Here is a 23,862-nt window from a genome sequence, read left to right on the forward strand (position 1 = left end):
ACCTACCCGTGCGGACTCACAAGACGTCCTATCACCAGTAAAAAACCATTTAAATGAAACCTTAATTTAACGGATACAAACAAAAGACTTATTTGTGCGGTGGGTAGACTTGTTTAAGCACCTGCACCGTGTATCGTACGGCTCTAATAAAAAAACTTATTTTTTTATTGATTTTAAAATTCAATTTATACACTAAAAGTCCCTAAAATTATTTTAATTTAAAGCACACTGGCACAAATGGTATTAAATTTTCAAGTTTATGTTAAGTACCATGAGTAGGTACAAAACTAATTTTAAATGACGATTACACTGCTCTTAAAACATCAATTATATTAATCATACACCATATTGCTTTATGTTAGTTTTTATCGGGTTGCCAACATAAAAATAAACATCTCTAATTCATACTACAAATTATATTTTGAAGTACAACATTTACATTACAAATATTTCGTATACCATTTGTGATCAAATGGAGACAGCATTTTGTGACAGCCACCCATATTGTTCTGTATAATATATTTCATTGTGTATTCATTTTGGTTATTTTCTTCTAACCATTTTTCTTCAGCTGCTTTCTGCTCTAAAATCTCTTCAGAAACTGGCTCAGCTTTGAAAGGCAATCTTTCAGATATTATTCTCAACATGTCGTGTACCTGCAAAATGTTACGCCTTTAGTACGAAAAAATAATTTCGTAAGCGAATGAGATGAGTTGAGTTGTCTAGCCCACGGTTTATGCTTTTTTTTATTGCTTAGATGGGTGTACGAGCTCACAGCCCACCTGGTGTTAAGTGGTTACTGGAGCCCATAGACATCCACAACGTAAATGCACCACCTACCTTGAGATATAAGTTCTAAGGTCCCAGGTATAGTTACAACGGCTGCCCCACCCTTCAAACCAAAACGCATTACTGCTTCACGGTAGAAATAGGCAGGCTGGTGGTACCTACCCGCGCGGACTCACAAGAGGTCCTACTACCAGTAATTACGCAAATTATAATTTTGCGGGTTTGATTTTTATTACACGATGTTATTCCTTCGTCGTGGAAGTCAATCGTGAACATTTGTTGAGTACCTATTTCATTAGAAAAATTGGTACCAGCCTGAGATTCGACATCGACGCATCGCTCAACACAAATGCACTGGAGGTCTTGTCCGTTAGGCCATGACGACTTCAAAACACAACGTCAATCAAGGTCATAGTCCGTGGAAACGAATGCCTGAGATCTAGTAATCTATAACTCAATATAATAAAGCCTTTAACATAATTCGAACAAGACTGTATTAAGCTTATGTAAGCTTCAATGAAATGAGGCTTTGTATAGTATAGAGCGACAAGTTTACTCATGATCCTTGATAGTACAATAGTAAACTGGCGACTATATTATAACATAGTGCGGTAACTTCAGCTCGTACTGTACTGTACTGTTTCTCTGGTGGTATATTGTTTACTAAATAAAATTTTGTGTACGGCATTTTACTATAATCGCGATAGTATGTAAAATATGTCGAATTAAAATTTTACAGATTATAATAACATGATAGATGATATGCATAGATGGCTGAATGAATACACAACCCATTTAAAGTTAAGTCATTAGGTCCATCACTAAAAAAATATTTCCTTTTAATTTGTTGGTAACACATAGAACGAATTTTTTAAATAGATTAAATATAATATTAAACACTCAAATACCTCAGCATATTCACATTTGCCACCAACTTCAAGAATGATTCTACCAGATTTTATAGGGGTTACATAATGATCAATAGCTCCTTTTCCACCACCCATTCGCTGACCTTGTCCTTTCTTGGTTATGGGTTGCCATGGAGGATCTATTCTCCAGATGGCAAACATACGTTTCATGTCTAATTTCCTGGCAACAACTAAGCGAGCCATTTCAAAATGTTCGTGTTTCATTCTTCCACCTCCAGTGGCCTGTTAATTATTGTTAATTTTATATATAATTCTCTAGTACATTGATACTATGGTCACTTTTTACTGAAACGCGAATATTATAATAACACAAAAAAATGGTTTATCTTTTTATTACATAATGTTATTCATTCATTGTGAAAGTCGTTTGAAAAAATTTGTACATGTCTATAATATTTTAATATGTGCATATTTTAATCCACTATAGTTGCGTAATTCGATACAATTATATGAGTTATGATTTATATTCTTCAATTCAATTTCATGTTGAATAGCAAACAATTTTCATTTTTAACCATAACATAATTGTTAAACAGGCAACCTAAGCAAAATTAGCAAACGCACCTATTACATTAAATTGTGCACATCATTTCTAGTAAATTAGAGCCAAAATTACTTAAGCAGATCGATTACAAGATACAAACAGACACACAATTTTACTATCTTCCTATATAACAAGTTTAATGTTCAAAATTTGGAGATTTGAGAATCGAAGCTCATTTGCTAATTATAAAGTAGGCATTAAAATATTAAAAAGCCAATTAAGATTAATAATTACTAGGACATGACTTACACGGACACCATATTGTTTCAACTGTAATGTTGTGTGGACTTCCTCTGGTCCTCTCATGTATCTGAGTCTCTTCTGCATCTTGGGTGGTTTTAAGTTTGGAGGATACTGTGGCACTTTATCATATACCCGCAACCTTTGTCTTTCGGGTATTTCAATATCTGTAGCAAAATAAAACTTTTATGTTTCTTAATGATAATAATGGTCTGGAGGATTTTATTCACCATGAGTTATGGAAGTGTAGTATTTGCTGACGCGGGCCGCATATATAAGCTCTCTCCAGATCATCCAATCCCGTTTCTGCAGTATAACCATTGGAGCTCCATGGCACGCGTGAAATGTCACGATAAGAACCGATACGTAAGTATCTTAAGGTAGCGTCGGAACGCTACTTCGACAAAGCGGCGCTACACCACTTATCGTGGCCGCCGCCAATTACATATCCCAGCCAGGCAATAGGGCAGTGCAAAACCGCCGTCGCTCGAAGCATGCCTTGTGAGATTTCCAGGATGCACTCCCAGTGCTTTTAGGCTCTTCAAGAATGGGTCACCGTCCTTCCTCTTCGCGTAGCTTCGTCGTAATCGACGAGTTCGACGAACGGACTAGCCCAGGGGTTCCCAAACTTACTTTGTCTATTGCCCACTTTGAGAATAAATTATTTTTTAGCGCCCCCATTTTTTCAGAGAGCTCAGTTGCTGTCTAAGACTCCTCCTAGATGAAATCGCCTTCCAAGCCTCTAAACAACGCCCCCTTTTTTTGGTTCTCTTACCGCCCCCCTTTAAGCCTGCAGCGCCCACAAGGGGGCGTTATCGCCCACTTTGAGAAAGGCTGGACTAGCCCATTGAGTTTATCGCCAGATCTTCTCAATAGATCGCGATTTCAAATTGATGGGTGATTTTGTGAAGCACTACTCTTACTTGGCTATAGTTAGCAAATTCTCTCAAGATGAGTTTGTGAGCTCAAGTAGCAGTCCGCGCGTAAAAAAATAGGAGAATTTTTAGGGTCCTCAAATATGAAAAAAGGCTAAGAATCCTGCGAATATTATCATAAAAATATATCAACAAATATTTGCTTCAAAAGTTGTGGCTTTCTTAATAGCAAACTATTGTAGTATTATTCCTGTACCATATCTCTCTATAATAGAATGTCTTTTTTATTTAATTCTCTATAATAACATGGGCAGACAAGGTCATAAAAGCATTGCATGTTAAGTGGATACCTGTGTGTGACTATCCTAAGCAATAACTGTCCCCCTGAGTTTCAGAATGAATAATGAGGGGCAAAGTGCTCCAGGAATAGACAGAAAAGTGTCATCATTCCCCATTCATCCCATGACCCATTCATCCTCAGTAAATAAATCTCTTTTATAATTCTCATCAAAATATATGGGGGGCTATGCTAGAACCATACACAGTTGTCAAAGTTCCTTATTCAATACCTTAAACTATTCATACAACACAGACAGTTAAAATGTTGATCGTACTGTTTAAGTGCCAAACTCAACCAAACTTATTATTTTGTGCAATCACTGACCACAGCCATATAATGCTTATTCACAAAAGTTATTAGAGATAGTCTTCTATGCAAGTTTTGTATGGAGATTAATGAGACAGCCACACACATACAACACTTGATTAGAAAGTCACACCTCAACACATAAAACCGTAGCTCTAATGCAGATCAGAACACACTTGGTATAGCTGCAGGAAACACTCAACATTGCAATGAAACCCTTATGAAATTTGAATTTAATACTGATAAAATGACAACAACAGAAGAAAGGGTTTTTTGTTTATTTGTTAGTATGTTATTTACTATAGGTATATTCAATAATGAAGTACTTAAACTAGACTAGTGAAATAAACGGTGTTAACTTACGGTCATAATTTTTTGGCGGAGGAAAATATTTTAAACCTGCAACTAGAGTTAGCTGAGCTTTTTCAGCTTGCAATAAACCTATAAAAGAAATTTCTATCATTAGTTTATTATCGTCTATGTGAAAGTCGTGACGCGTACATACATTAACTACTGAACCGATATTACAATTTTCAGTGTTACGTATATATAAAATAATAATAGTTTCCTTTCATTAAAAAAATAATTCTTGACTAGGTATAGTTTCTATGTTAACGCGAGTGAAGCCGCGTTTTAAAGCTACATTTAAAGTAAGTTTCTTAATTTCAAATTTTTCGTAGTTTTATTTTAAATCCTTACCGAAACAGCTACGAAATGGTCTGTAGAACATTTTTTATAATAAAGTACTAATGAATAAAAATCTGACAAGTACTTAGTAACCTGATCACGTCTATTTAAAACCAGTTTAACTGGAGTTAACTAAAATTCGGATTTTTTTAAATTAGATTAGTTAAGGAGTTTAATATAATTTGTAATACTTAATACATAATAATTTGTAATACTTTGGTTTTTAAAAACTGTTTTTAAAACTTTGTTATTTTTCAGGTTATCTGTCAGGTAGTATTTTTTTTTTTTTTTTTCTTCAATATGGCGATCAAACTTCATTCGGAAGCTTATTTTAGCCAGAGTCGAGTCAGCCAAAGGCGACATAGTAACTTCATCTTGAGGTGTCGAGTTGCCATGATATTCCAGTGTAGAGGGATAGGAGCAGGGACTTTAGAAATAGGCGGTATAGGAGGAACTAGGGCAATATATACATATAGTAAAATATAGTAATGTAAAGAAGAAAAGATATTATAATAAAATATTATGGAAGGTTAGAAAAGAAATAAGAGCTTTAGTATATTTGAAATCAACAAAGGAAAGTATAGTGTAGGAGTCACAAGGGAGAGGAGCACGAAATTTTATAAGGAATTCATAAAGTGGTTTGGATTTGTATTTGACACATTCAAATAATGTATGTTCGATGTTTCCATTGGTATTGCAATGTTCACAAGCATCTGAGTCAACGACACCAATTCTCGATAAATGACTGGGTAAACTACAATGGCCAAATCTTAATCTCGATATGGTAGATGTTACTTTTTTTGGGAAATGAAACTTAGAAAACCAAGGTTTTAAATTAATTTTGATATGAAGACGACGATATCGTCCACCTTTTGATAAACAAGACTTTTCCCACTGGGAGTTCCAATCTTTTAAAAGATACTCCCGAGGCTTTTCTAGTAGGTCTTGAGTATACACTTTGTCAATATATGTATTACCCTGCCTTGCGGCCATAGCAGCTAAATCATCTACCAATTCATTTCCTTGGATGCCCGAATGGCCAGGAATCCATGCTAATGTGACTCGTAAATTTGAATCATGACATTCTTTTAATTTAAGTTTAACCTCAAGAGAAAGCGGACAAGGAGGTTTCTTTTTAAATGGATTTGATAAAAGAGACTGAAGAAAGCTCAATGAATCAGAAAATATATATGAATTCTCTATTTTATTGCAAATTATATATTTGACACATTCAAGGACAGCCATGCCTTCTCCAACAAAGTTTGAAGAAAGATGTGGATATTTATAAAGACGAAAATGACCTGACGAGAGTCTTAAGAAAGCAGCTCCTACGCTTTTTTCATCCGAGGAAACGGATTTAGACGCGTCAGTATAGAAATCTTCCGATTTAGGTTCTAAGTTTTTAATAAAGGAGGCTAATTTTGAGTTTGCCGAGCTTGATCCTTTTTGGATATCATCTATTGATAACTTGATATCGGGTACAAACATTAAAGTCTCGTAATCATATGAAAAAGTTGAGTGGCATTGAAATTTATGAATTGAACAACGTAGTTCTAAAAATCTTCTATAGCTAGAAACTAAGTAAGGGATTTTCCTGTTACGCCAGAAAGCATTTCGTCCATTAATAACTTCACAAAGATTTTGTAGTTTTAAAATTAAAGGGTGTCCATGATATTGTTGAATTTTAAATATAAATCTATCAGAAAGGTATTGTCTACGCAAAGATAGCGGCGGTTCAGAGCATTCTATTTGTAAAGCATTTATTGGAGTACTATTCATGGCTCCAATAACGATCCTGAGACTTTTATGTTGTAATAAATCTAATTTATGTAGAGGTTCTTTGTTTTCAAGACAAAAAGTTATGGAGCCAAAGTCTAATATACTACGTACCAAAGCATTATACATTAACCTAAGTACACCAGGATGAGACCCCCACCAAACGCCACTTACAGCTCTCATAATATTTATGTTTTTCTCACATTTTCTTACAATGTCGTTGATATGAGCGTTACCGTTCATACTAGAATCAAAAATGCGACCAAGAAATTTCGCCTCTTTAACCACTGGTATTCGTTCTCCATCAACAGAAATATTTACGGTGGGAACTTTTCTTTTCCGCGTAAAAACAACTATGAGACTTTTAGATTTAGATAACGAAAGATTTTGGGCAGAGAGCCAGGATGATAACTTGTTTAATGAATCGTTAAGAGTTTCCGCTGCTATTTTAATATCACGGTTAGCAGAGTAAACTAAGACATCATCTGCATATTGTAAGATGGAACAGGAAGGATCAACATTTAAATGGAGATCGAAAGTATAAATGTCATATAATAGAGGACTTAGAACAGAACCCTGAGGGATACCTTTCCAAACTTTTCTTATTTTGTCCTCAAAACCAGGTATATGTAAAGAAATAGTCCTTCCAGTATATAAATTAAAAATGAAATCAATAAATTTTAATGGTAATTTTAAATCCGACATTTTTTCTTTTAATTTAATTAAGTTTACATTATCATACGCGCTTTGAATATCTAAAAAGGCTCCCACAACCGATTCAGATTTCGAAAAAGACAAAAAAATGTCTGTTGCAAAAATGGCATGGCTATCGGACACACCTTTACCTCTTCTGAACCCATATTGAGAGCAAGGCAAAAGATTGTTATGTTCTACGTACCACTCAAATCTTTGTTTAATTAAATGTTCTGCTAATTTTACCAAAACAGATGATAACGCTACAGGTCTATAAGATAAAGGATTATTTGAATCTTTGTTAGGCTTTAATATAGGTATTATAATTTGATGTTTCCAGGAAGAAGGTATTATACCAGTGTCTATTATAGAATTAATTAAATTCAGTAAATATGATAGGGTTATAGGTTTTGAATTAATTAAGAAAGAGTAAGGAATACCATCACATCCTGGAGTGGAGTCTGATAACCGGTTCAATACTAATTGAAGTTCCGGCAAAGAAAATGAACACGCTAAGTTATTATTAATATTAGAGTTATCTGATATATAAGAGTATGTATAAGGCAATTGGTCAAACTTAGGAACCATAGTGGGTGCGATATTGTCCAAAAAAGGATTAATCCATTCTTGCGATGTATAATTTCTAGATGGGGCTATAAAAGAAGATCTAAACATTCTTATATTTTTCCAGATTAGGGAGGATGGCGAATCAGGCGAAAGCTTGGAACAAAATCTTTTCCATCCCTCTTTTTTCTTTTTCCGAAGAAGCCTTTTAGTGGCCGCTTCAACATTTTTATAAAATAAATAACTATGCATGGTCAAACATTGCTTATTAAGTTTTTCTGCATCATTTCTTTTATTGACAGCTTCTGTACATTCTTTGTCCCACCATGGGGGAGAAGATATTTTCATATGGGCAACATTCTTTTTGGGGATATGTTTATCTGCAGCTGCTAAGTATGCCGTAATAAGGTTATCATACGCCTTGTTTATGTTGTTATAATCATCAAGAGTAGATAAACTTGGAAGGGACATAATTTTCGATTCGACTTCTTGACTAAACAGTTCCCAATCATAGTTATTTAATCTGAACTTAAATAACGGCGGTAGTGGATTAAAAGTGCCTGTTTTACCAGAGGGCAAGGAAATTAATAAGGGATAATGATCACTGCCACAGGACAGCGTTAAACATTCCCAGTTTAACAGTGAAGACAAACTGGCTGAACTAAGTGTAATATCAACATAACTTGGGGCTTGACCCGGAACTGGGCGACGAGTGGGGGACCCATCATTCAGAACACAAAGATTATGATCATTTATTATCTCCATTAAGCCATTTCCCATGCCATCATCGTTGGGTGCTCCCCATAAGAAGTGGTGAGCGTTGAAATCCCCTAGAACTACTATTGGTTTGGGTAATGATTGAATGATTTTGTCTAGTATAGGCAGAACAGATAAATCCTTTTCTGAAATGTACACAGATAGATATGTTACCTCACCTACTCGGGCAGCCACTGCTTGTAAAATATCCGAGTTAAAAGCTGGGATTGGCAAAGAAGAAAATCTGTGATTATTACGAATTAAAAGGGCTGTGCCACCATACCCATCATGTCTATCATGTCTGAGAATATTAAAACCGGCCATACGGAAATTGGAACCTGGAACTAACCAAGTTTCTGATATGGCTAGTAAAAAAATATTATGTGAATTAATTAAAGATATAATTTCATGTTTTTTAGGAACTATACTTTTACAGTTCCACTGGAGGACTCTGTCCATATTTAAAAATATTGAAAATTGATAGTGAAATATTATTTATAAGTGAAAGAGCAACGTGTTCTGGTAGTTCTGAATTAGCAATAATATTTATAAGTGTGGATAACAATTTATTTAGTGTGTCAGAAGATGGCAACTGTGTATCCTTTTCTTTGTTGGATTGCAAAGCGGAACCTAGTTTACCTTGAGACTCATCAAATGAAATGCTGCGGATCAATGATTTATATTCTGATTTGTCATAACCCTTATTTAAAATAGATGCCTGTTTAGGCTTCTTTATAACAGTTTTTTTGTAAGAGACAGAATTTGAACTATCTACATCATTTAAACTTTGGGCAGATAGTGGAATAGATGATGTTATTTGTGAATATGATTTCTTTACAATAGGAAACAATTTAGAGGCTTCTTGGTATGATATGAGGTTTTGAGACATATGTTTTTTAATATTTGTTTGTCTACTAAACTCAGGGCAAGATTTGTTTGTAGCCATATGTTCACCTCTACAGTTAACACAAGAAAAAGTCTCAGTATTACAAGCCAGTCCGCTGTGCTCTCCACCACATTTATTACATCTAGGTTTGCTCCTGCATTGAACACGAGTGTGTCCAAAGCGACAACAATTGAAACATTGTACCGTTGGATAAATATACTGTTCAACTGGAATACTTGAAAAAAAGGAATACACTCTAGAGGGAAGAGACTGTCCGTCAAAAGTCAAGACCACAGTTTGAGTAGGAATCCATGAAGTTCCATCTGAGTTGACAGACTTCCTGTTTAATCTACGGGATTTGATAATTTGTCCATAGCCTTCTGGGATTTGCAGATTATCTACAATGTCCTCATGAGTCCACTCCTGAGGGATACCCTTTATCAAACCCATTTTACATATATTATATGTAGGAATCACTACATTATACAATGGATTCATAGACATGTTGGATATGAAAATATTGGCATCACTATGTGTTTTAAAAGTTATTGCCAGGCGATTACGACCTACTCGTTTAATTCCATCCTGTAATATATTACCAAGATTGCTTTTCTTTAGAAAATTTCCAAATTTAAGTGGGTGCAGTGATGTAGTACTATTAGAATCTGAGATTAAAGTAACATGGACCATATATGGGCCAGGATCCTGTTCAGTGTATTTTTTTCTGTAAACAGAGTCGGCCATTGGGGTCTCAGATGGTGTCATAGAAGGACTCGCTGAAGTAGGCTCTGGTGAGGTCTGTACAATTTGGCGAGGAGGCACTATAAGCTTATTTACGTTATTTGCAAGATTTCCCGCCAAAGCCTGCTGCAGCGGGCGCAACGAAAGTTGTTTGTCCGAGATCTTTGGTTTAAAAGAATTAACAAGTTGTTTCTTTTTTTGGGATTTCTTCGATTTAACGTTGACAAATTCAGATACATTGGAAAGGTCGAACTCATCACAGAAAAATATTGGTTGGCTAAACCTTGAGTTAGTCGTATCAGTTGTCTCCTCAGTAATATTCGGATCCGGGGGATCCGTTCCCGCCTCCAACTCCATACTATCTACGCTAAAGTACTAAAATATACAATTATAAACTAAACATATATACAGTTATAAACTAAAATATGCTACAATATCTACAGAATATCAAATTAAATTAATTAAAAAGGATATGAATTTTTTTATTGGCCCTCTTCTCAAGTTCCGTCCCAAATTTTTTGAAGGTTCCCGCCTCTCTCCTTATCGTCAGGTAGTATTAATAATAGTTCCATTTAACCAACTGGAAAGGCGAAGGTGTCACGCCATACATCCTTACAACTTTCGTATATTCCCTGAGTATCCCTGCCTGCAGCTTTCTGCGAGTATATTCTTAGGTTCGATATTTCGAGCGGTGTACGATATTGGAGTCATTTGGAAGATAAAGCCAAATTAGCCTCTAAAATGTTCGAAGTCCTCAATTTCACGCCTGGACTTGCGCTTTACAAAGCACAAGTCCAGCTTCACGTGGAGTACGTGAGGCCCATCACTGGGCCAAGGCTACCAGGTAGTAGGTACCATTTGACCCCATACAAAGACAGACCACTCAGATTGTCGATAATCTCATTCTCACGGATCGCTTGAAACCTCTTAACAACAGGTGGGCCATGAGCTTGGCCCCCCATCTAAGCAATAAAAAAAAACTTCCCGCCACCGGAGCAGATTTCATCCATACAATCTGGAACCGCTGTGTTCATCGATAGTGCGTTTCCAGAGATCATTCAGCTGTGTACCACCTGGCTCTAGAATGAACTCTCCTCCACGGTGTTTCTCGAGCGCTACGATATGTCCTTCATCAAACGCGGCCTGGAGGACCTACACCTACCTATTCAATGATTGATAGCGACTTGGCTATGCCCCTGGCATTGCTGACGTTCATGAGCGACGGTAACCACTTATCATCAGGTGAGCTATATGCTCGTTGGCCTACTAAGGCAATAAAAGAATAAAAACATGTAAAGTAATGACGTATTTTATTTTATTTCGTTTCATTTTACATTTTAAATACTTATCAGCCTTTATTTCAATTTTTGTTTAATGGGCTATACATTTGCGTATCCAGTGAACGAATTAAAAAAACGCAAACAAACTGTAAAATGTGCAAAACAAAACAATAACAAAGAGTAAAGCAAATATATTAAGTGTATAATCTATGAGTAAAGCTGATAAAGTATTAAATGAATAAACGGCATTTTGTTAAAGTTCAATAAATCCTATGTGGATAACTAATAAATAAACTTTGACTAAAAATTTATGATTTGTACTTTTGTACATTTAAACATTTCAATGGAGTATAAAACTATGCTACGTTTGCAGAAATGTCTGTACTTTAAAATAAATCTATTTGTTCTCTGGTGTTTTGTGACAGGGTTTTTCTTGTTTATGAAGGTATACTTTAAAATCTAAGCTGTGTTCACTGTACTTAGAAATTATCCTATTTATTATGAATAGGAAACGTAATACGAGATCTCAGTTAAAAGATTTGGGGCTCCCTGATCTCATAGGACTTAAATTAATTTGCTGACAGTGATGTATCAGCAATACAATGGCATTCCTTTAATTCAGATCTGGTGATAAAATAAAACACTACTATTTTTCAAAAAGTGAGGAACAAAGTAACTAAATTGAAGTAACTTTCCAAACAGAAATATGCATTGTGTAAAAAATTAAACAATTAAGCGTTTTAAAAATTATTTTTGCAGTTTGATCAACTTAGCCACCTGACAAAATACTTATCAGCTACAGTTTTTTTGCTACTATCTGGAATAGAAATTGTACGATTGTACCTTGGTAGATATGGAAATTTGTCTTGCAGAGTAAGTAATTAGCCATAGTTATTACTACTAATTATGTGACAAAATAAAAACATTTGCCAGTCCTTAACATTAAGTCATTGAATATTAATTAATACCTTAGTGGCAGAGATTTACAAAAACAATAGTATAAATAACAGAATGTAATAGGAAGAAAATTGTTTAAAAATACTAATATTTATGGGAACTTTAAAAAATTATATCTCGTAAACCGTGAGTCTTGCAATTTTGTAAAAAGCTTTTTATTTATGAGTACTAGCTACAAAGATATTGTGAACTTCCAAATCGACGGACCCAAAAGGAAAATTTAGTCAAAATAATAATTTGTAATATACTATTTTTTTTTAGGTTCCAGAATTAGCTGTATTCCTCATGTTGACAATTTTAATGCAAATGCCACTAGTTAGCTTCTTCCTTTTTCATCCATATTTGCTGAGTACACCAACAGAAATAACGCTGCATGCTATGTTTTGGATGACTACTATTATTGAGATTGTGTACGGGTTTAGAGCATTAAAACAAGCTTCTTCTCTAGCTAAAAGCATTTACCTGTCCACAACTCAGAATCAGTGAGTTAGTAGAGTAGTAAAAATATAAGGTAATATTGTAGTAATATTATGGTAGAATGCAGCATAATTTATATAGTATCAGACTGTAATTAGTATGAGCACTAATCATGGTATGATAAATACAAAACATTAAATAATAGCATTGTCAATGTGAAAAAGCATTTTTTGTTATGTCCTTTTTTTTATCGAAAATCAAATTTCTTTTGCAAAGAGACTTAGGATATCTATATATTTCATAACTTTAGATTTCTTAATTTGAAACAAAGGTAAACGCAGTATACATTTTTCATTTATTAAAATTAGAAAATAAACCTTAATGGGTTGAGTTTTTAAAACAAACAAAACATAGGCAGCAACTTTGTTTTCCCTGTCATTGCTGATATCCATGAGTGATAGAGGCTACTTATGCCCATCAGGTGGGTCATGCCATATGCTTAATAAAAAAAAAAAAAAATTTTTTTTCCCTAATAGCCTAATTCATGCTTTAGGGCACTGATGGGTATGATAACTACTCTTGCATGTACTCTTTTGAACAGATAGAACAGCTGTTGTATCAATGCAATGAAAATTCAATCTTCAAAGCACTCTCATTTAATATGTGGTTGATATACTTACAATAACCACTTAAAACCAGGATGAATGTGCGTTCATGCTAATTTTAACCATGACAAAACAGATCAGTCATTATGGCATAATGACCAAAGTTTTTTAAATGAAACATACTTTAAATGAAAAGACTTTATTGTCATAATACATTTGATGCTGGAACCATATCTTAAGATATTTAATAAAAATTGCTTTATTTAGCAAAGCTTTGGCATAATAAACATAAATATAATTATTTAACATAGCTTGTTATATAATAGTTAATTACAAAAGTAAATTAAGTTTTTTTTAAACAATACTGTCATAAATTACATTCAACTTTAAAAAATAGCGTCAAGCACACAAAAAATATTAGTCATAACTTTAAAATAATGATTGCACTTTTTCTTAAGTAACTACTTCAAACAAAATGGAATACAGAAAACTTCTCCGTTCATATAAAAGTAAATCAATACTCTGACTCATATTTATTAAATTTATTATTGGTATCAAAATATATAAGATTTCATTAAAATGGTTTTCAACATTCATATTTAAATATTTGTATTTGCCATTAAACTCTTCAAGGCACTGGTTTTTTATTTGTAGAAACACTGGGAAAACTTCAAGGGAAAAATGATATAATTTTGACACAGTTGAATGGATCTACAAAGTACAGTGTTTAAATGTAAAGGTTCGACATTTTCAAATTCATTTTGGAACAATCTGACTAGTGATGTTAACTTTCCACGAACAAAATTTTTAACGGAAATTATGTTCTATAACTCAGTATTTGTGATGAAGACTGCATTTAACTCCTCCTTTGAAATGTTGCCATAGTAAACCGTAAGACATCGTTTTAATCTTTCAGTGCCAAAGTACTTACTTTTAAGGCAGCTTGAATTGCAGGAGTTTTATTTGTCCACATTAAGATTTTTTTCTCCGATTCCGATTAACATTTACCTAAATCCCCTTTCCAACTATGAATGATCAGCTCACTCAGGTCTTAATTCTTCTAATTCTAAACAAAGGCTATCAGAGCAAGAAATTCGCAATCAAGTGCTCTCAGTAGCTGTGGAGTAACAAGGGTATTGGCTGCATCTAATGCAGTGACTTTATTTGTTAAAGTAATTGGAATTCAGAAGCTAGGTGTATTCGAATCTACGTTCGGTTACACATTATTTTGCCTTTCCTGTAAAAAGTATATTTTAGCATCCTGACTTTTTGCTTTTAGCAAATTCCGTTACAACCAATAAGTCAATATTCAATTATCTAAAACTACTTTTTAAAAGTGATTAAACCTCTTCATGCCTCTGCTGTGTCTCTAATTCTGTAGCTTTTTTTCACTTATTCATGTTCATTATTTTAAGATATATTTATAGTTTTAATGCTAGCACATAATTTAACTTCTATCAAAACTTACAAACCATTGAATCATTGTAACTGGTGCTTGAACTTTTTTTATTATCATATGTATAATATATCTCGTTAACGTACTTTAAAATATCCTATAATTTATTTTTGGTTTCAGTTAGATTTTAATGTTGGTTAAGCTGTATCACTAAATAAGTTGTTGTCTTTAAAAAAGTCGTCTATCTTGCAGCGATTTAAGTGCAATGTGATATTGAAACTCGCCAATTTTGTCTCGAAACTTTTGATATCACCATCAACTCCAAAAGATTTGATCATTTGTGCAAAAGTTGGTGACATCTTGCAGATGAACTGAAATGGAAATACAAAAAATTTAAGTATTATTTTTAAACTGATAAGTATTGACTTTAATTAGAATTTTATTTTTCAAATGTTTTTCAATTTACGCCTTGAATGTGGTGTAATTTATTATTATAGTTTACTTAAAAAAAAAGTCATTGCAGGAAGGTTGGCAAATGTGAAATATTGATATTATTTTGTACAGCTATAGATGGATAAAAGGATAGTTTACGAAAGGAAATTAATGAGGCATAGTGAAAAATAAAATATAAATATTAAGAAAAAGTGGCTTGCGCATGGCGATGCTTCGCCACATTGTACACAGACACAGACTACTATGTATAGACTGATGTAGGGATGCTCGATGGTCATCGATATTAAAACAAAAAACATCGTAACATCGATGTCACGGACATCGATATCGATATCGAAATTCTGTTGGCTGGTCAACCCTATATCAACAGCACAATAGGTTGATAGGTTCTGAACTTCAAGTTATTATTTTTAGTCAATTAACAAAAAGTATTGGAACTTATAACATGTACCTGTGCTCTGATATCTTTAATTTATTTTTCATTTTGTTGAATTATAAAAACGTTGTGATTTTATGGTTGTTTTATTAATTGATCAATATTTGCAAAAAATATTGATATCCTGCTAACAATGTCATTATCGATGCCATAATCGATGTTTATCCGACGTCGAACATCCCTAGACTGATATATATTATGTATGTATGTTTATACATGTATATAGTATACATGTATATTCATTTAAGGCGATGCATTGCCACGCAAGCAATCGGTTTTATTCGTATAGCCATTTCACATCGAAATAATAGACTTACTATAAATAATTGTTGTGTGACCCAACTGTGATACTTCTTTACAGAACCTTCATATGCTTTGGTGAATACATATTTCATATTTATCTCCTTTTTTGCCTGTAAATTTTCTAGTATATCTACAAATACTAATTCAAAAAACAGCAGAGCTCTGAAACAAAACATTTTGCAATAATATATAATTAATTTGTGTTTTTATTTTATCGTTATATGCAGATAAAAATAAAGCCCATCTGAGGTAAGTAGTGGTCACTGTCTCTCATAGACATTAACAATGCCAAGGATTCAGCCAAGTTGCTGACTACTGCCCAGGACTTTCTACAAATCTCGTTTGACGAAGGACATGTCTAGGGGCTCAGGAAACACAATGTAAGGGAGTTCATTCCAGAGCTGGATGGTTCCTGGCAAAAAAAGGTTCTCTGGAAACGCACTCTGGATAAATGCAGAAGTTCTAAAGAGTAAGAAGAGTTAGAATTGAAATAAGGGGTTCTATTCAGGTAAAAATGGTTAACTATATTGAATATTATTTATAAATAACATTACCCATTACTGCTTTCAAACCTTGTTATCATACCTGTTAAGCCATAAAACTCCTTCAGTAACAGGAGCTTTACCATTATTAATTTCTTCAAGCATTAACATCAGTAAACAGGAATTTTCATCAAATTTGTAATTTTTTTTTATTCTCTGAAAAACAAAACATACATATGTTGTTAATTTAAAAGAAACCAATTGTATGGACCTTAAGGTATTTCAGAAACCACTGAACAGGAGTCAGAAGATAGGTAACAGGGTTTTATACTGGGTCAGAGAATGACAAAGACAATAAAGAGACATAAGGAGGGAGCCTCATCTGAGAGTATCTGAGATACTGGAATTACTTGAGAACAATTCTGAAATAAAATGGTTTTGCTTTCTTTATGCCACTGATGACATCTTGAAAAGCAATGACATTCAAATAATTTGAAATAAAAAAAATAACTACAGTAAGTTTTTTTATTAGTTTTTTCAAGGTCCATTATTTAATATACTTATTTACAAAAAATGTCAAAAAGTCAAAGAGCATAAGCTAACTATTAATATCAAATCCACATAGAAATTCAAAAGCCTTATGGCCTTATAGTGCATGACCTAAGTAAGGTCTTATCGAGGTTTAGAGAAAAGGACACCCAAGGAAAAACTTAGAAGACCAATCTTATATAGAAATATTTAGAAAAATGTTGAAGAAAGTAATAAAGCTTCAACTAAAATTCAGCCAAATTATACTTTGTTTATAAATATTGAAAAAAAGCGGAACTCACATCAATATTTCCTTGCATATCAAATTTTACAGGTGCAAAAGCTGTGCCAAGGCGTTCTGTAATTTAGATATAATTTGATTAGATATAAATTAGATATAAATTGGTCAACAAAATATAATGTGGAATTTAATTTGGTTTTTAAGTTTTTAACCTGAATAAGTGATGGTTTGACTATTTTATGTAAAATGATAATAAAACATAGTTGTGAATGGACTTTGCTTTCTTCTAAATTGACGAAATATACCCATTTAATGACTTGCAGTGGCGCTCTAATGGAATTATTTCAGAAATCTTCCCTGAAAAACTTATTCTTGTAAAAAAAAAAACATTTCGCACAGGAAACGAACTAGTAAAAATGGATGTTAAACATACCAACAAGGTAGACCAAATCCGTTGCAGCTTCCAAGAAGCTCACCAAATTAATTTTTCCATTTACAACAGGCGGGAAAGACTTCACATCTTCAAAACAAACTATTGTGTGTTGTGTGGAGCTAGCCATTGTAAATACTTATTAGCAGTTATCTTAAATATCTTATTTACAAGGATTTTATAATTACAATTAATTTATTACACATTTACAAAACTTATCTCGTTATCGTGATATTTACAAAAAACATGATAAAGTTCCTAAAATGAAATTGTAAGTAGGTACACAAAAATGTCATCTTGATAAGAATGTGTCAGTGTCAGTTTCTGGTTGTCATGGAACAAAATGCAGAGGTTTGAACAATGTTGCCATGATAATTTTAGTGCTTCCAATTTCGTTAAAATTTAAAAATAATCTACTTATGTGTATGTAATTTTGGCTTCCGTTTCTCTTCACGTTTGGTTTCGTTCAAATCTGTTGATACTATTTATCCTTCGGATTTGCTCACTTTATTGTCAATAGGAAAATTTGTGTTGTTCAATCTAGTATGAAAACGTTTGTTTTAACACATTTCCTAAGTCATCTTCAACAACTATTGTCAAAACTTTTGTTTTAGGGGAAAACGTGAATGGAACCAAAAATCTTTTTTCTGGTAGGAGGTTAGTAAATTCATAAGAATCTAAAACCATTCCATTAGAATCATCTCTGACTTCAACTATCCTGATACCCGCAGTAGAGATAATCATCATTTTGTTTTTGTCAAATTTTAGATATCTAGTAATTGCTTGTCTCTCTCTGCCGTATTCATTATTGAACCATCTATGATAAGACAAAAATACTGCGCAGTTTCTGGTCCAATATATGGAATCATTGCTATGATTGCGGTTTACATTTTTCTTAGATTCTGTTAACTTGTTTGTAATACTTGAGTATACACTTGATGGTCTTGTTATTGGAGTGATATTTGGACTTCTCCTTACAATATCTGATTTTGACATTGATGCAAAGTTTCCTAATGTCGTTTTACTTCTTGGCCCTAACACTCTTAACGGCTCTGCCACATTCATAGTTACATTTATGTTACGTTGAAGAGAAACGGTCGAATGTTGTACTGGTTTTCCATTAAAATTATTCATACTATCTTTTAACAACGATGACCTTTTTTCTCCAACAATGAATACTCTGTCTAAATTATCAAAACCTCTTCCCATTATCCCATCTTTAGTGTGTCCAAGATCAAAAGTATGTCCAAGTTCGTGAAATACAGACCCCAAAGTTGTTGCAAAGCAGCCTCCGAGTGTTCCACGATAACCACTATCGTCCATGAACCTCTTTGGATTTACGGGTGTTGAATTCATAAATTTTGGGATTATTTCATCAATAGTTGTAGGCCAAGTGTATAAGCATGCTGTTCCAAATAAAGCCAATCCTCCACCACCCAAAGCCGCGTAAGCTTCAGTCATAGAAACTGTCTCTTCATGTGTCATAGGCTTGTCGAGATCAGTTCCTTTATACCTTGTGCAAGATATAAAACCTATAAATTTCCTCTCATTGCTTCCTAAATCAGAAAGCATGAGCTCTCTACCAAAGTGAGACCATAATTCAGCTTGTTTCATTTTTCTAGCTTTGTTCACATTTAGCGTACTCTTGAATATTATGCATTCTGGTTTCTTTGGGTTGACTTCGTGTTCGAGTTGAAATGTTTTTCGGCCATTGCCACTTTCAAACAATTTTTCAGCTGTTAAACTTTGTATTAGTTTACAGCCAAGAGATATACGTAAACATGCACTCTCTATAGAGTTGTCAATATCGGATGGACTTTGAAAACAACCGTCATGGCCTTGGCAAATAATGTAGACAGGTGTTACCCTTAGATTCGTTTTTCTCGGTGTGTAATCTAAAATAAATTTCCGGCGTTGTTGTTCTGTGTACTCAAGTTCAATCACATTTTCTCCATGTTTTAATTCAATTATTGCCTTAAACTCTCCATTATGGACATCCCATTGCGTTTTACTTTGTGTCCCGTTGTTTGTGATTGAACAGATTAACTTTTCTTGGGTATTACAGTTTAAACGTGTTATTATTCCTTTAAGAAGAACAACAGAATAGTTAACGCTGTCTCCATTTTGAAAGTTTGTTACGAAAATCGATGAGTTCTGTTCGTTTTCAGAATCATAACTCGTGCGGTTATCCATTACCTGAAAGATTTAAATTATCAACTGCTTGTTAGGTTTTAGGTAGTTGACCTTCGTTGAAGATACGCATTATTCTTGTTTTCTATCATAACTTACAATTTACGACATAATTAGGTTAGCGCATTTTGGTTTGTCGGCTGTTCTGAGGCGTCAAGGTCAGTCCTGATTTCACGTTTCAATTGAAGTTTTATGTATATTATTATGAAGCAGTTCATTTTAACACAGTTTGCAGTCAAACGTAAAGGTCGTCATAATTGAATAGTTTCGCACTTTATTAATGACTCACCATAATGCTGTTCGTGTGTAGCGCACAGAGCCGGCGCGGCGGGAGGACTGTGGGTGCGGGCGGTGCGACGTCAGCTATGCGACCATTCGCGAGCACCGTGCAGCGTCGTTCCTCTTCACTTCCCACTGAACTTGGTCGAACATTAGATCGCTCGGTTTGCGCATGCTCCCCGATGCAGACCGACGTGGTAACGATTGCGTCCGCTAGACAGGTGCGCGTCTGGCTGTCTCCACAGCCAAGAGGGAAAATTTGAACAATGCACCAATAAATCGAACGTGGCTGCGTCGTCGTCAACTGTAAGCCCTTGTTTGTTTCTTTGTTACCAATGAAAACAGATTTAAGGCTTCTTATGTTCGTTTTAGAATCTAAGAGTCTGTCGCTTATAACGTTAACGTTGATCTGAATGATAGTTTGTATAATTATTTAATAACTGTTTAATAAGGTGGGTACTCACTATTTAATAAAATTCCGCAATGATATTTTTATGTTTTATATCTCTAGGAGCGCAAATTAGCTCGAGCTCGCCTGGGGTTAAAAGTTTGCGAGTGCACATATATGTACCTACATCATGACATGAATACCGTGTATGCAGTAGGAAAGGGGTTCAGAATTCAGCGATGCGAGGCAAGCAGGCTTTAGGGATATTTTGGGGGCTAGGTGAAGATGAAAAACATAGTGAATGAGTCAGAGAATAAAATACTTGTGAATTAGCTGATGTTGTCCAAGTCCTTATCTTCTTTTCAGCGGTGAACTGAAGGCGAGCACTCACAATATTAATATAAGTAACGTAAAGTAAAAGTAAAACAAGTGGATTTAATTTAGATTAATTTTATGTGTTCCGCGTAAAAAAGATGCGTTAGTTCCACATTCGAAATTACCTACGTTCTTTGGTAATCTATTTTTGAAAATCCTATGCCTTCAAGGAAGATTCGTTAGATTCCAAAGAGACGACACAAGAGTAAGCTCTAAATTCAAAACTGTTCAAAATTAAGAATCTCATCGAGTATTGTTATAACAAGGCTTCTTCCCTTCAGGCTGAACACACGAATGCATCGCGGTATAAATAGATAGGAGGATGGTACCATCTGTGCAGGCTTATAATCAATCTTACTTGTACTAGCAGAGACCGTGGTCGTTCCGGTAGGGTCTCGTGAATAGCATTGTAGGATCTTTTGACCTCAAAAGTGAAGTCGATGGGAATAATTTGAGAATATAATTACTTGTCCCATTAAAACTAAAATGCAATGGTAGCGGAGTCTAGGCAAAAATAAATATGAACTACCTCAATGAAAAGTCAGCCCCTTTTAGCAAGTCGTAGCTAGGAACATTTTTGTAATCGCTCTTGTAGGCGAGCATACGGATACGCCATTCTAAAGAAGGGTAGTATGTGACAAAAAGATTTTCTGAAAATTCACAGGTCGAAGCGTTCCAAATAGTAAGGAATTTAACACCGGACGGTACGATATGGAAATCAAGATTAATGTATCATCTCCAACAATTTCTCATTAAACACATTAGGTCTACAAACGTTGTTTATACTGATTTGCCAATCTAAGACCTATTCTTCAGAAAAGCATATCCATGGCATGTAACTAATGTATTTTTTCCCCTACCTATGCTGATAGCCTTGGGAGGCTATTTCAGCTACTCCTTGACGTGTATGTAAGCTCGCTGGGCTTAAACCGCAGTGTTGCTAACACTGGCCCTAACAAGAGCAGTGCTTCGCAGAATCTACCACCGGATCGGAAACGCGACCCACTGAGAGGATCCACCGAGAAACTCAGTGGGCTGTGTCTATGGGTTAATTTACTCGTCGAGCCCTTCGTCGCAAGCGACGGGTTCGGCGAGGGCGGTATCCGGAGCTTGAGGTACCTAAAAGCACCGTTAATGCATCGGGAGGAATCAATGTAGGTATATTTGTATTGTAAGAAGGATAGCAATAAAGCGAAGAAGAAACATTGGTGCATCAGTGATCTAGATACGAATGCACTGGACGTCTTATCCTTTAGGTCACGACGACTTCAAAATGATCTCTAAAAAAATCCGTTGATGTATTTTCTATATGTTCAGTTTGTCGCATGTATTATAGCTTGTATTTTGTACTAGCTACATATATTATATACATATAAAACCTATAATAAACTAAATTAAACGAGGAGAATAATGTATTTTTTTTTCCTACCACGTTCGCCTTTTGGGAACGATCCCTTTATATGTACTTAGTATAAACATGTGCATAAACCAAACCCTAATGTAGCTATAGGCAAAAATAAATTGTTACAATAAAATATGAACAACATCATTTTTATTTCAAGTTGGATTTTTTATGTCTGATATGAATATTCTATTCTATTCCTATACCTAGGTATTTATAAGAGGAACAGATCTGTCCGTCCACGCGATATATTGTATACCATACTAAAAAGGCGATCAAAGCAGTGAAGAAAATGATCTTTTTTTTTTTTTTTTTTTTTTTTTATTGCCTTTGTTGGCAGACGGGCATACGGCCCACCTGATGGTGAGTGGTTACCGTCGCCCATGGACTTCAGCAATGCCAGGGGCAGAGCCAAGCCGCTGCCTACCGCTTAATACTCTCCATAAGCCTCGTTTGAAGAAGGACATGTCATAGCGCTCGGGAAACACCGTGGAGGGGAGCTCATTCCATAGCCGGATGGTACGTGGCAAAAAAGATCTCTGGAAGCGCACTGTGGATGACCGCAGTGGCTCCAGGTAGTATGGATGAACTCTACTCCGGTGGCGGGCGGTGCGATGGTAAAAACGAGATGCTGGTATCATCTCGAACAATTCCTCAGAGCACTCCCCATGGAACATACGGTACAAAATACAGAGGGAACCGAAGTCCCTCCGCAGACCCAGAGGCTCCAAACGATCCGAGAGAATGGGATTATCGACAATCCGAACGGCCCTCCTCTGTATGGAGTCAAATGGAAGAAGCTGGTATTTGGGAGCCCCGGCCCAGAGATGGGAGCAGTACTCCACGCGAGGCCGGACTTGTGCTTTATAAAGCAAAAGTCTTTGTCCAGGCGTGAAGTACCGCTTCGCTCTGTTGAGGACTCCCAGCATTTTGGACGCCAACTTGGCTTTGCCTTCCAAATGACTCCGAAACTGGACATCGCTCGAAATGTCGACCCCAAGTATCCCGATACTCTCGGAAGGTTGCAGGGATACTCCTTGGAATTGCGGCGCCATGACAAAGGGGTCCTTCTTCGCAGTGAACGCGCAAACCTGTGTCTTCAACGGGTTGAATTGAACTAAGTTCGATTCACCCCATTTGGAGACTCGCCCCATAGAGTTCTCCACTTCAGACACAAGTTTTGATCGTCTTGAACAACTTATGTTCGAAAAAAATTTTTAATGTTTTTAGCTAACGCTTGGGAGGTGCAGCGCCGTGTCCTGGTCGCAAAGATAGGACCGGACTTGTCGCTGCCTGGCGTCGTGGCGTCGATGCTTGGTGGTGACGAGTCCTGGAAGGCTATGCTCAACTTCTGCGAGTGCACCATCTCGCAGAAGGAGGCGGCGGGGCGAGTGAGGCAAAGCTCTCCTCACTATGCAGAAATCCGCCGCCGCCGAGCAGGGGTTCGGGACCGGGGTCTCGTCCGTAACCCGGCCCCCTAAGAGCTTCGGGCTCCACCCGTTTTGTGCGGGAAGGAGCCTAGGCGTGGGGCGGCGTGGTAAGCCGCGTTCCCCCGACCGCTCCGGGGGAAGGTG

At 35.4% G+C, this 23,862-nt stretch overlaps 4 protein-coding genes across 12 annotated transcripts; 1 reads left to right on the plus strand and 3 right to left on the minus strand.

Moving 5' to 3' along the window:
• Window positions 1-401: 401 nt before the first annotated feature.
• On the minus strand, window positions 402-5,073 carry LOC101740486 (large ribosomal subunit protein uL16m). 2 transcript variants are annotated; one of them, XM_021353469.3, is made up of 5 exons: window positions 4,926-5,073; window positions 4,387-4,464; window positions 2,512-2,669; window positions 1,698-1,940; window positions 402-656 (listed from the first exon to the last, which is right to left on the minus strand). In XM_021353469.3, the coding sequence occupies exons 1-5, from the start codon at window positions 5,071-5,073 to the stop codon at window positions 441-443; spliced, it is 843 nt and encodes a 280-aa protein (XP_021209144.1). In that variant the 3' UTR covers window positions 402-440. The 2 variants fall into 2 exon arrangements, with proteins under 2 accessions (XP_021209144.1, XP_012552995.1); XM_012697541.4 differs by having other exon boundaries at window positions 4,723-4,980.
• LOC101740715 (transmembrane protein 17) lies at window positions 4,846-17,498 on the plus strand. Of its 7 annotated transcripts, none has more exons than XR_009974074.1 (8): window positions 4,846-4,980; window positions 10,677-11,851; window positions 12,166-12,279; window positions 12,625-12,874; window positions 14,040-14,124; window positions 15,034-16,481; window positions 16,733-16,970; window positions 17,318-17,498. XR_009974074.1 is itself a non-coding variant. In XM_062670668.1 (5 exons), the coding sequence occupies exons 1-4, from the start codon at window positions 11,717-11,719 to the stop codon at window positions 15,050-15,052; spliced, it is 489 nt and encodes a 162-aa protein (XP_062526652.1). In that variant the 5' UTR covers window positions 11,486-11,716; the 3' UTR covers window positions 15,053-16,481; window positions 16,742-17,498. The 7 variants fall into 7 exon arrangements, 3 of the variants coding, with proteins under 3 accessions (XP_062526652.1, XP_062526650.1, XP_062526651.1); XR_009974073.1 differs by having other exon boundaries at window positions 16,742-16,970; XR_009974076.1 differs by having other exon boundaries at window positions 10,677-12,066; window positions 16,742-17,498.
• LOC692943 (glycolipid transfer protein) lies at window positions 13,869-17,923 on the minus strand. Its single transcript, NM_001046783.1, is given in 5 exon segments — window positions 13,869-15,152; window positions 15,988-16,135; window positions 16,559-16,671; window positions 17,286-17,341; window positions 17,658-17,923. Coding segments are annotated over 5 exon segments (618 nt in total). The 5' UTR covers window positions 17,785-17,923; the 3' UTR covers window positions 13,869-14,978.
• On the minus strand, window positions 17,801-20,263 carry LOC134199536 (uncharacterized). 2 transcript variants are annotated; one of them, XM_062670664.1, is made up of 2 exons: window positions 20,134-20,263; window positions 17,801-19,850 (listed from the first exon to the last, which is right to left on the minus strand). In XM_062670664.1, exons 1-2 carry the CDS (start codon window positions 20,134-20,136, stop codon window positions 18,195-18,197), a joined length of 1,659 nt encoding a protein of 552 aa, XP_062526648.1. In that variant the 5' UTR covers window positions 20,137-20,263; the 3' UTR covers window positions 17,801-18,194. The 2 variants fall into 2 exon arrangements, with proteins under 2 accessions (XP_062526648.1, XP_062526649.1); XM_062670665.1 differs by lacking the exon at window positions 20,134-20,263 and adding an exon at window positions 19,944-20,080.
• Window positions 20,264-23,862: the final 3,599 nt, after the last annotated feature.

Source organism: Bombyx mori, chromosome 10 (genome assembly GCF_030269925.1).
Source record: "Bombyx mori chromosome 10, ASM3026992v2".
NCBI lineage: Eukaryota > Metazoa > Arthropoda > Insecta > Lepidoptera > Bombycidae > Bombyx > Bombyx mori.

Excerpts from the sequence above, each read along its gene's own strand:
- LOC101740486 (XM_021353469.3), bottom strand. The coding sequence starts at position 5,073 with ATGTCGCCTTTGGCTGACTCGACTCTGGCTAAAATAAGCTTCCGAATG. Across the intron at positions 4,465-4,925 it reads AACAGTTTTTAAAAACCAAA|GTTTATTGCAAGCTGAAAAA; the intron begins GTATTACAAATT and ends TTTCTTTTATAG. Across the intron at positions 657-1,697 it reads GCAAATGTGAATATGCTGAG|GTACACGACATGTTGAGAAT; the intron begins GTATTTGAGTGT and ends AACATTTTGCAG.
- LOC101740715 (XM_062670666.1), top strand. The coding sequence starts at position 11,717 with ATGATTTGTACTTTTGTACATTTAAACATTTCAATGGAGTATAAAACT. Across the intron at positions 12,280-12,624 it reads ATGGAAATTTGTCTTGCAGA|GTTCCAGAATTAGCTGTATT; the intron begins GTAAGTAATTAG and ends ATTTTTTTTTAG. Across the intron at positions 12,846-14,039 it reads CTGTCCACAACTCAGAATCA|AAACACTGGGAAAACTTCAA; the intron begins GTGAGTTAGTAG and ends TTTTATTTGTAG.